Below are 12,939 nucleotides of genomic sequence, written 5' to 3' on the forward strand. Positions count from 1 at the left end.
GAGGTGACTTCCAAAGCAAAGGAAGTGATTGGCTGGTTTCGGCCTTGTACATTTGCATATTATTGTTGTTTTTGTTTCACTGTGACATGTCTGCGCTCGATTTCACAAAGCACTAAGACTCATCGTAAGATGAGTTGTCAGTATCACCATAGTGATTTGTGTTGTGACATCATTAGACTCATTAGATTCAAAGACACTCTCACTAAGCACTTCTGGAATTAAGGAGGTGACTTCCAAAGCAAAGGAAGTGATTGGCTGGTTTCGGCCTTGTATATTTGCATATTATTGATGTTTTTGTTTCACTGTGACATGTCTGCGCTCGATTTCACAAAGCACTAAGACTCATCGTAAGATGAGTTGTCAGTATCACCATTATAGTGATTTGTGTTGTGACATCATTATACTCATTAGATTCAAAGACACTCTCACTATAAGCACTTCTGGCATTAAGCCATTCCATCCACACAATGCGCATAATATGCGGAGTGAGGAAAACGCGGGTTATTTGGGATAGTGGGGCAATAACAACTGAAATTAAAATTTTAAAATTATGCCTTTTATGGTGGTTTTCTATGGCCATTTTATTGCACAATGGCCTCCTTTCTGCTGCTTGTGGAAAAATCCGTTGTTAGCCTATACGCCTTCTTTTGGGCATCGGAGAACATAATTATTATTTAATTGAGAATTAAGACTGGGATAAGTTTCACAAAATTCAGATTTGAAATTTCGGACAGAAAATAATCTACTGTGTGTCCCGTCATTAATTCGTTTAATGTTTTCTCCTGGTTCCTTTTAACGATGACGGGACAACTTCGTCTAACAATCCTCTAACCCGAACAGAGAATCTGACTGTGAGCCAACACATTGTGCCGAGAAACAAGTTCAAGAGTAGGCCTTTTCGTGTTGACGTTCGAGTGACGACATTGAAAAGTCCAAACACAAGTTGTTGCAATAGGTCACTAGATGAGAAACGTTTTACAATAGAACATGGAGGTACAAAATAAAAAAGTGCACAACTATGGATTGAATAGAGTGGTCCCCTAGTACTTGCTTTTCTAAACCAGTGATTTAATTGGATAAACGTGCAGTGACGAAAGCTTATAGCTGTGTTTTGATTGGTCGACGGTCCGAGGTGGCGTTTGGCAGTCGCACTTCCAGTCGTCTGCTTTTGAATGTAGGTGAAAGGTGAAGATGGACTTGCATTGACCTTGGCTTGAGCCTCGTCGAAGTGTGACGCCAGGGCCAACTTTTATAAAGCATGGTACAAAAACTTGTTGTGAGCAAATAACAGAGGGCCTACTGCTTTGCAAAAACCAGTTCTTATCAGCCAGCACTACATTAAGTTCGCACCGTTGTGGCTTATCAAAGAATTTTTGTCAAGCAGTATTTTCTGCTTCTTTTCACAGCTTATGGCCCAGTGTTCAGCTACGGATTGATTTGAGTTGTGTAATGCAGCTCCCTGACACGTGAGGGCGTCCTTTGACACGTGCCCAGTATGTGATAGACTAGTTTGACCTTTGACAGCTTAGCGATTCCACACGCAAAAAGTCAAAATTACTGCAGCTGAATCGCTCGTGGAATAAAAGTTAAGTTTCTAAATTAATTGTGTGAACAAAACTGACGCTTATTAACAATGTCCTTCGTGACTAAAGTATTGCGAAGAGGGTTAACCACCTCGGCGTTGAGAATGGCAGCCATCAAACATGTCACGGTGATTGGGGGCGGACAAATGGGAGTTGGTATTGCACAGGTAAGTTTGGTTTTTCGAAGTTCCTTGTCCTTGGTCCTGATCCTGTAGGCCTGCTAGCTAGGCCAGTCCGCCGGCGCCGGCGCGACTGTTATGCTGCCCCCTCTGGGCCTGACGATAACGTAACCCTCCTGTCGACGGCGTCGGCATGAGGGTTGCATTATCGCAACTAGTGTTTAACTTATTGTTATATAAATAAATAAATGTCTGAACAGTAAAATTGAATGAAAAATAAGTTACAAACTTAAACTAATAAATCATGATTGCCAATTGGTGCCCTTTTATTTTTTACGTAGGCAAACAGGGGGGGGGGGGGGGGCAGGGCTAGCCTGGTGTGTGGCAGCATGGCAGGAAATTCTGTCCCCCTGAGATTCAATCCCCCGGAGATTAAATCCACCAATAATAGTGGCAAACTTGTGTACAAACTTCAGTATTGGGAAAAGCTTCCGTATGGCGCCACTACTTTTTCATTCGATATGAAATAATAGTATCTAATTTACCTAATGAGATATCCCTTTTTGTAACAATGAGTTAAAAAGTTGTGGTGCCATACGCCAACGGAAACTTCTCATGATAGCGCCCTCTTTTGAATCGTCCTCCTGTTAATTTTCCATTATGAGGGATGGAATCTCCGGCGTACAGATTTCCCTGGGACACCGGCTATAATATTTATTTTTTATGAAATAATAAATTGATGCCTTGCCCTTTCAAAAACGAAGCATTCAGCCACAGGCTACTTCAGCCACTATCGTCTTCATGGAGATGGTTAGACCACTGACCAAATATTCACATTTGCGGTCGTAATTCACTTTGACGGCAGGTGTAACAGGTTTTCAGAGAGAGAAAAAGAACAGTGCCCTAGATCACAATTTGTACTTGGGCGTGTTTGTCTTTTTTGTTTGTCTTTTTTTTGTAATTGAATATATTGGTACTATGTGAAAATCCAACCAACCTTTAAATGCATAAGTTGTACAGTTAGGCCTATTCCTTTATGCACTACCTGTAACCACATTATTTGAAATCAAGTTCGTTCTTTCTATTTAAAGGTTGCTGCCCAGACTGGACACCAAGTGACAGTTGTCGACCAATCAGAAGAAATCCTGGCACATTCAAAATTGTCGATAGAAAGAAGCTTATCCCGAGTAGCAAAGAAAAAATTTGGAGAAGATCTCAAGGTAGGATTTATCATCATCCAACCTGGCTCTCTACCATCCGTGGGCAACGTTGACGTCTCTCGTCACTAACCCGTAGTAGGGATGTTCTGAAAAGCTACACTGATTGGCTTCCAAGGGTGACTGCTTTTGCGTGCATGCTTGTTAAAAACTGTCAATTGCTTGTAGGATGCTAAGTACAGGCGTGTGAAAAAGCAATTATTTTGACATGATTCCATTTCAAATGAATCATGTTTTTACATGGTCAAAGAAGAGCGGAGGGGGGTCTTAAAAAGTTACATTTATTTCTGTACTGCCAACAGGAAGACGCCTGATAGCACTCGTAGAGTGTCATGGCCGAGTGGTTAAGAGCATCGAATTCAAGTTCTGGTGCATTTTCACCGGAGTGTGGGTTCGAATCCCGGTTGTGACACTTGTGTCCTTGAGCAAGATATTTTACTATAATTGCTTCTCTTCACCCAGGGGAATAAATGGGTACCTGCAAGGGTAGAGGTTGATATTGTGAATGAAAAAGCCTTTGGAGCGATATAAACTGTTGCCCAGGTTGTATACTCCCATGGGAGCTGAGAAACATTTAAAAAAAAAAGGGATGTTATTGGCCCTATGACTAGGGCACTAATATAAAGCGCTTAGAGAATTCAGTGTTCGTTATTAGGCGCTGTATAAATCGCAAGTTATTATTATTTTACTACGGACAACACTTAGCCTTGAACATATTCAGTTAGCAGGACCAGTTAGCTTGTCCTTGCATTAGACCGCTAACTTTTCACTTCACTGGTCCATAGATTAAGGTTTTCTCTCAAAATTTTCATTAGCTTTTAGTACAATTTTGCAGGGTTTGCCCACAACTTAAAAGCCAGCAGGACCAGTTCGCTTGCCGTTTCAGTAGCCAACCCAACCAGCTTTTTTTCCAATTATTCTATGGTGATGCTTTTTAGCACTGAAATAGCCACCTGGAGTGAATTTTGACTGGTCCTCAGGAGTTTTTAGCTGGCACAAAGTTTGAGTTAGTAGATATAGGGTATGTTCAGACAGCGTACTAGACCCGAACCGGTTTAACTTTTCAAGCAGCAGGGGGTGATCATAAAAATAAAACTCCTTTGCGTTCAGACAGCACTGAGTTAAACCCGATCCGGTTTGTCTTTGGTTTTAAGAGGTCAAAGAAAACGCGACCCCGTTACTCTAACATCCTGTTTATTGTCCTGTTCATTGGTCACCGTGTGTTTACGTAATGATTAGGGAGGTCAATGGGTCGCCTGTTGAGAGTTAAACCGGATGTGGTCTTTTTTATTCTGTCCACACACAGTGTTAAAAGATAAACCCGAAGCGGTCTAAAGATAAACCCCCTCCCTGGACGGTTTATCTTTTGTGGGTTGAACTCGATTCGGACTAACTTTAGATCTGTTCAGACACACTGAGTTGAACTCGATCGAGTTGAACCATGAGTTAAACCAACTTTAGTACCGTGTCTGAACGCACCCATATTTTCTGCTTTGATTAGCCGCACCCCTTTGATTGATTTTATTTAATTTGTGACCATCCAACACTCTGTACTCTACTTTTTGCAGGCGGCAGAGAGCTATTCCAAATCTGCACTTTCTTCCATTAGTCTCAGCACAGATGCATTGGCCACAGTGACAAAGACTGATCTAGTCATCGAAGCTATCATCGAAAACTTGCAAGTCAAGCAAGAACTCTTCAGTCAGCTTGATAAAGTAGCCCCTCAGTAAGTTATTCATTTCATTTATTTGATTCTGGCTGTGAAGGCAAGGAAATCAGACAAAACGCATTTAAAGGCAGTGGACACTATTGGTAATAGGCCTGGGCGAATTATTCGAATATCCGGTTAATGGCGAATAGGTTTTCCTATCCGTAACCGCGAATGCCTTTTTTTTCTTAACCGGATATTCGCATAGGGCGCGAATAGCTATTTATAAACCGGATAGTTCTTTAATTACAACCGAGTAACCGGATATTCTTTAATATCCGAATATCCGCGGACGTCGGCCGACAACTGATATGAATGATTTGTCTGAATCCTTATGAAACTTCTATTAAGACAGCATAAAACAGCATAAATTAAGTATTAAACTATGCTCACCTCCGTGAAGAGTTTAAACAATGACATTTCTGACGTAATTTGTTCAAAGATTACAAAAGTTTTCCTTCACGTAGAGTGAATCACGATCAAAAGAAAAAGCAAATCACCATCTTTAAATTAGATGCGGTCATTTTTATGAATGAACCGAGTGACACTGTCTAGAACTAATATCAATCCGCCCATAAGATCTCATTCACAAACAAACAGCGCCCTCTAGCGGCAAAAAAAAATATATATATTTTTTTTTCTTTTTTTTTTAAAAGCGCCCTCTAGCGGTGAAAAAACTATTCGAATATCCGGTTAATTTCGGATAGTTGGCCAGCGGTATCCGAATAACAATATTTCACTATTCGCCCAGCACTAATTGGTAATTACTCAAAAAAGTTATTGGCATAAAACCTTACTTGGTAACAAGTAATGGGGAGCTGTTGATAGTACATTACATTGTGAGAAACGGCTCCCTCTGAAGTAACGTAGTTTTGGAGAAAGAAGTCATTTTCCACGATTTTGATTTCGACACCTCAGAGTTAGAATTCGAGGTCTCCTCCCGAAATCAAGCATCTGAAAGCACACAACTTCGTGTGAAAAGGGTGTTTTTTCTTTCATTATTATCTCACAACTTCGATGACCGAGTGAGCTCAAGTTTTCACAAGTTTGTTATTTTATGTGTTTGTTGAGAGACACCAAGTGAGAAGACTGGTCTTTGACGATTACCAATAGTGTCCAGTGTCTTTAAGGGGACTGGGGTGGATTTCACAAAGAGTTAGGACTAGTCTTATCTCGAGTTAGGACCAGTTACTCGTCCTAACTTAGGACTCTCCATGCAATTTGTATATCTCTTAGGACTAGTCCTAAGTTAGGACTAGTCCTAACTCTTTGTGAAATCGACCCCTGGACACCTTTTGTAATTGGTTAGCATATGTTCTTACTTTGTAACAAGCAATGGAGAGCTGTTGAAAGTATAATAACATTGTGAGAAACGGCTCCCTCTGAAGTAACATAGTTTTTGAGAAAGAGGTAATTTCTCACTCATAAAATAAAAGACTTCAGGCCTGAAGCCTTTTATTAGGCATCTGAAAGCAAGCAAAAATTTGTGCAACAAGGGTGTTTTTTCTTTTATTATTTTCTTCCAACTTCAGTGAATTGAGTGAAAAATTTCAATGTAAGTTGGGATACACCAAGTGAGAATACTGGGGCGGACTGCAATAAAACGGTCTTAGTCAGCGGTCTAAGACCAGTCAGTTATAGCCGGCTATCTGTCTTAGACGGTCTTAGCTTAGTCAGTCATAAAGCCTGTTGCAATAAGACGGTCTCAGATAAGTCGGTGAAAAGTAATGCAATACGAACCATCGTCCCATAAGCACTTCTGCAGGCACTGGCGGTATGGCATTGTTCTTATTGCGTTGGTTTGAATCATCGGATATCCAATCTCTGAGTTGTATAGTTTTTACTGTTGGGAACATATGACACTTACGATACAAAGTATCATCATCATAATGCCTCTAATGGGTGTAATCTATTTCTAAAATACAATCTCATCCTAGAGCTCTTTGTATCAAATCATCTACAACTAACAAATGCAGCACCGTCTTTAAAAACCAAAACAAAGACCGATTATTGCCAGCTCAGAGCAGGCTTAAGATTTAAGACTGGCTATAATTATAGACCACGCTATTGCAATCGGTCTATAATTAAAGACTGTCTAAGCGTGTTTCAAGTTAGCCGGCTATAGCGCATAGACCGGCTTAAGACCGCTTGGTGCCATCCGCCCCAGGTCTTTGACAATTACTAAACCTGTCCCGTGCCTTACAAAAACCATCCTGACAAAACAACATTCACTCCCTGCCCCTCGTGTTTAGGGTGAGAGGCCGAATCATAACAGGTAAGCTTTGCATGCAAAATTAAGAATTATGATTATTCACTATAATTTTTGTGCCATTTTGATATTTTCAGGGAAACAATTTTCGCCAGTAATACCTCATCACTACCCATCTCAGATATAGCCATCTCCACGGAGAGGCGAGATAGATTCGCTGGTCTTCATTTCTTTAACCCTGTCCCTGTCATGAAACTTGTAGAGGTAAGTCATCAATTGTCATCACTGGTTTTTTTTTCATAAAGCAGGCATGAGAATCTTCCTGTTTAAACAGGAGTTCCTGTTTTTTCCTTTTCAAATTTGTGGTCTTCGAGTTCAGTGTGAATTTGATATAAAATTTGGGAGTGTTTTGTATGGGGTATACGGTCTTGGTTCCAAGAAGTTCCAGTTGTTGTGTAGTCAGGAAAACCTACTCTCTATCTAAACTGCTAATACATGGACATGCATTTTTAGCGTTCAATTTTTCAGATTTTTTGGGGTACGAAATAGATTTCCTGTTTTTTCATCATCGCCCGTTCTCATGCTTGATAAAGGGATATGGCAGTGAAAAATGACATTTTCTCTGAATTTCTTTGAGTTTTGTCCACTTGTTGACTTATGTCATCTTTATAAGGGAGAGCAGGGCTCAACTGTTTGGATATAAAGTGCCCTAATCATGTAGGCATGCTCTAGAGCGCTGAACATAATTATACACAGACCAAAGGGCATTGGTTAAAGGCACCGGACAACTTTGGTAATTGCCAAAGACAATTGTGTATCCCAACATGTGCATCAATGAAAATTTTGACTCAATAGGTCATCGAAATTGCAAGAGAATAATGAAAGAAAATCACCCTTGTTGCACAAATGTGTGTGCTTCAGATGTCTTTGAAAAGCTTCAGGCCTGAAGTCTTTTAATATTTGAGTGAGAAATAACCTCCTTCTCAAAAACTACGTTACTTCAGAGGAGGCTGTTTCTAACAATGTTTTATACTATCAACAGTTACCATTGCTCTTTAACAAGTTAGTTTTTATGGGCTAAACGGGGCTAACAATTATTTAGTAATTACCAATAGTGTCCAGTGCCTTTAAAAGCTAAAATTGTAAATTGAAATAAACTATTATATTTTCAGTCGCCTCTTCTACTACCCATTCACTTACTTATTATCATGACCATTGTTTATTCCTTTAATCCCTTTCAGGTCGTTCAGATATCAGAACAGAGTGATGCAACCTTCCAGTCGCTCATGGATTTTTCAAAAAGTTTAGGCAAAGTACCCGTTGTGTGCAAAGTATGTATTGATTAACTTCGTCTTCTTATCGAGTCCTCGCTCACTAAATATTGTGTTTCAGCCAGAACTGGGCACAGTTCCTAGCAAGATCTTGTACTCTACATGGTCCTCAGTTTTGCATTCTTGCTCCAGTAGGGGACATCTCAGGAGGTGCTCCATAGTTTGCGGCTCTGTCTTACATACTCCAATCATTATCGAGTTCATTTTATAAATAGTTTTACGCTTTTCCAAACTACATACCAAAGATTATAGAGCGCCGCAAGGCGCAAGATGTGGAACTCAGGCTGAAATGTGAAATCCCACTGGACGCCATTTCGGCAAGTAACTCTTTTGATACAACAATAGACCTGTGCGGATCAGTGCAGACAATGACCATTCCTATCAATGGGAAACAAAACATTCACTTGCTCCAAATGGCGCCCATGTGTATTTCACGTTCCAACAATAGATAAAGCTTCAGTTCCGCAACTTGCGCCTTGCGGCGCTCTATAATCTTTGCTACATACCTACACTCATTGCATCCTATTGGAGCAATCTCTTGTTCTTTCCTTCGGTCTTGCACTTTTCCAGTTTCCCCATAGATTGTTCGTCAGTTTCCCATAAACTTGGTGCATAAATTTCCTTTTGGAGCACCCGGGCGGTCTCTGAAGTTTTTTGAACAATAAGTGCCCATTTACAATGAAAATAGCCTTGCCCTCTCAAAGATGACAGGCCTGGCATAAAGTCACACCCTTACTGATAGAATAGAAATATCAATGACTTCATGAATATGCAACACATTCTAATTACATTTTATGAATATTCATTCTTTACCAGGACACTCCAGGATTCATCGTTAACAGACTTCTAGTGCCTTACATGATGGAAGCCATCAGGCTGGTAGAGAGGGGTAAGGGATTGTGGTCCTTATTTTGTTTTTAGTTTTGTGTTATAAATCAATTAAAGGCAGTGGACACTATTGGTAATTACTCCACAAAAATTATTATCCTAAAACCTTTTTTGATTACGAGTAATTGGGAGAGGTTGATAGTATAAAACATTGTGAGAAACAGCTCCCTCTGAAGTGATGTAGTTTTCGAGAAAGAAGTAATTTTCCACGAATTTGATTAAGAAATTGAGGTCTCGAAATCAAGCATCTGGAAGCGCACAACTTCGTGTAACCATGGTGCGACAAGGGTGTTTTTTTCTGCCATTAACATCTCGCAACTTTGCCGACCGATTGAGCTCAAATTTTCGCAGGTTTGTTATTTTGTGCATATGTTGAGATACACCAACCTTGAAGACTAGTCTTTGACAATTACCAATAGTGTCCAGTGTCTTTAAAGAACAATTCTCTAGAGCAGGGTTTGAACCAACAACCTCTGGCTTGACATGCCTGCTTTCTACCAATTGAGCCTTTTAGCCCTATGTTGGCGGTCTCCCTATTTTGTCAAATTTGTTGTTGCCCCTGCCAAAATTGTGTTAAAAAAGCCTGAAAATTTTTCTAAACCCTGCTCTTTTTCTACATGTAGGTTAGCCCTTATACTTAAACAAAAAATCACACTTTTTTTTCTAATTTTTTTTTAATATAAAACTGATATGTAAATAATGTTAGAATTGGGAACAAGTACAGTGGGTTTTTTTTTTATCCTTTGATTTTAAATTTAGGCGACGCATCAGCACGAGACATAGACACTGCTATGAAGCTAGGAGCTGGCTATCCCATGGGACCGTTTGAATTGGCGGACTACGTTGGGCTCGACGTCACAAAGTTCATCATCGATGGTAAGGAGTTGATTGACCTGTGGCAGGCATAAACAGTCAACCGAATTTGTTTTCGATGAGAGATCGCCTAACACCCTTGTTCTGTGTATTGCTTTTTCGACAGGGCCCCCAGGGAGAACAGTGTTTTGACACTGATTAAGCTGATTTTGACACTGATTTTGACACTGATTAAGCTGATTTTGACACTGATTTTGACTGATTTTGACACTGATTTTGACACTGATTTTGACACCTGTTTAAATAACACCGAATTATAATAAAATAATAGTAACAACCCTGAGGCGGAACGGCCACTTCAAGTTTAAGGCTTCACTTTTAAAACCAAAATCAACTGCCGCCAAAGGCACACTGCCATCTACTCCAGGGGGCTGAAACTGGGTTACCCCCTTCACAGTCTGTAAGGATGTAGGCATGGGTATCATCCACTAGGAGCCTGGCTTGTAGAGCAGAATGCACTAACTTCCCAACTTTTTACAAAGCAATTATGATTTGACAAGTGTCTGGGATTCAAACATATACTCAGACAACACCATAAGCATTTGATAGGTAAAGGTACTTCAGAAAATCAACTAATGATTTTCCTTTACTTCTCTCCAAAGGATGGCATGAGAAGTTCCCCGACAATCCACTCTTTGAGCCCAGCCCACTCCTAGATCAGAAGGTGGCACAAGGAAAGCTCGGCACGAAGAAAGGTGAAGGTTTCTACCCGTACGGCAAGAAGTAATCCCCCTCCCCAATTCCACAAGAGAACTAGGTATCAAGTAATTTCACCATAAATTGTTCCTCTGATTTCTCAATAGTTGACTTTGACCTATTCAGAAATGCCAAAATTAGCCCCCTTCCCTGTCAAGAAGTAATCCTTCTCCCCAACTCCCAAGGAGAATTAGGTATCAGGTAATTCCCAAAGAGACCTAGGTATCAAGTAATTTCACCATAAACTGTTTCTCTGATTTCTCAACACTTGACTTTGACCTATTCAGAAATGCCGAAATTAGCCCCTTTCCTCGTCAAGAAGTATCCCTTTTCCCCTATTCCCAAAGAGAACTAGGTATCAAGAAATCCCAGGTCAAAATTCCAGTTAAACCTAGTTAACTGGGGTCAACTGGTTCAACTAGATAGTGACAAAACTCGTCCATTTTCCATATTAACCAACTGGTTTGGACTAGGTTTAACTGTGTTTAACCAGGTTGAAATTATAAACCAGTTGGTTTCTGTCCATTTTCCATATTAAACCAACTGGTTTTAACTGTGTTTAACTAGTTTATCACCTGGTTTCAACTAGTTCCAGTTAAACCCAGTTTAACTAGGTCCAACTGGAATTTCGACCTGGGATTTCACCATCAATTGTTTCTCTGATTCCCCAATACTTGACTTGACCTTTTCAGAACTGCTAAAAATTAGTCCCCTTTCTCCCGTCATGACTTTTCAAAAGATATAATTAAAGTAGGACTTGCATGAAATTTTATAAACAAAGTTCTTACATGTCACCGGTGTTCTTCACAGGTAAACAAGTCACATTAGTTCAAGTGTGTTTCATTGATGTAACTAATGGTTTGCTTGTGCTATAACAGAAACTGTAAATGCACACTTTGGTGCTTAAAGTTGAGCTGTACTTTCAACAGTGTTCGAAAGCAATAAACTTATATTCAATCGTTCTAGATATTGTCCTTTGTTGGAAAGATGAGCTAGAATTTTCTAGTGAGTGGTACACAAAGTTCAAGCATTAAACTATCAGAGGGTACATGTGTATATATCTGCCCGTACTTGGTAGCGTTCAGGTTCAGATTGAATGCATTGATTTACAAAGGTATTCTTACCTAGTATTGTTTTAATTTTGGTGTTGCCATCACACTGAGGTGTGTTAGCACTGTATACTCGGTACTTTCCCAAGTTACGTGAACAAAAATCACAGACATGTTACTTCGGTGGGATTCGAACCCATGACCGGGTTGGTAAGACATCTGGGCCCAATTTCATAGAGCTGCTAAGCACAAAAATTTGCTTAGCATGAAATTTATTCCTTGATAAAAACAGGATTACCAACCAAATTTCCACATGATTTTCATGATTTCAGCAATTGCAACAGCTGAATACCAGTAACGAACAATATACAATAAATGGAAATTTGGTTGGTAATCCTGTTTTTATCGAGGAAGAGTTGCTCTAGAGTTGCAGCGGTCTTGGGTTTGAATCCCACCCCAGTAATATTACTGTGATTTTTTTGCCAACCAAAACAATGGAAAGTACTGAATATGTTGGTGTATAAGGGTAAAACCAAAATTAATATTAGTATCATTTTATTGAAAACTTTGAGGCTGAATTGATCTATAACAGTTTTTGTTGACAAGATCGTTTAAAGTCCTTGGAGTGGTCGGTTTTCATTACACCACTCCCATCATCCCCCTCTGAATCAGTCATATTTCTCAATTATCGCTGTAAAGCTCGGTTCATACTTCCTGATGCGAATGCACTGCAAAGCGAATTTTGACCTCATAGTGCTTTCACCGCGATTGTCTGAAGTCTGAATTTGTATTGCATTTGCATCCGCAGGAAGTAAACCAGGTTGGTATGGATTTATCGTTTTTGTCTTGTAACTATAATATTATAATACTTTATAAATTAATGTTGAACAAAATTTAAAGCATGTGTGATGTGGATGATTTGAATAAATAAAAACATTTATTTCTCACAGCAGTATATCTGTGGTTTATAAGTTTATCTGTGAGGCCACTAACTTATTTTTGCACATTATTATTTTTAGGCTTGTTTCAAAGTCTGTAATCGTTTATTTATTTGCTGGTAGTCATCGCAGTATTGCATGAAATAGCTTCATCTAGTGACAAAATCTGGAGTCTCAGACTTGAAATAAAGTCTAATGCATGGTCAGGCGCGAACATCCTAACACTTGATACAACCTTGTAGTCGTCTGGTTACCAACAAAGTCTGGTACCTATACGGACAGCTCTTTATCCTGTAGAATTTATGTGAGGGTGACAGACTGGCGTTTC

The 12,939-nt window shown here is 39.7% G+C and overlaps 1 protein-coding gene across 1 annotated transcript; it reads left to right on the forward strand.

Annotated features, from left to right (window-relative positions):
- The first annotated feature begins 1,515 nt into the window (after nucleotides 1–1,515).
- LOC139953199 (hydroxyacyl-coenzyme A dehydrogenase, mitochondrial-like) lies at nucleotides 1,516–12,625 on the forward strand. Its single transcript, XM_071952656.1, has 8 exons — nucleotides 1,516–1,750; nucleotides 2,794–2,922; nucleotides 4,488–4,645; nucleotides 6,974–7,100; nucleotides 8,078–8,167; nucleotides 8,984–9,056; nucleotides 9,815–9,931; nucleotides 10,531–12,625. The coding sequence occupies exons 1-8, from the start codon at nucleotides 1,634–1,636 to the stop codon at nucleotides 10,653–10,655; spliced, it is 936 nt and encodes a 311-aa protein (XP_071808757.1). The 5' UTR covers nucleotides 1,516–1,633; the 3' UTR covers nucleotides 10,656–12,625.
- Nucleotides 12,626–12,939: the final 314 nt, after the last annotated feature.

Source organism: Asterias amurensis, chromosome 21 (assembly GCF_032118995.1).
Source record: "Asterias amurensis chromosome 21, ASM3211899v1".
In the NCBI taxonomy this organism is placed as follows: domain Eukaryota; kingdom Metazoa; phylum Echinodermata; class Asteroidea; order Forcipulatida; family Asteriidae; genus Asterias; species Asterias amurensis.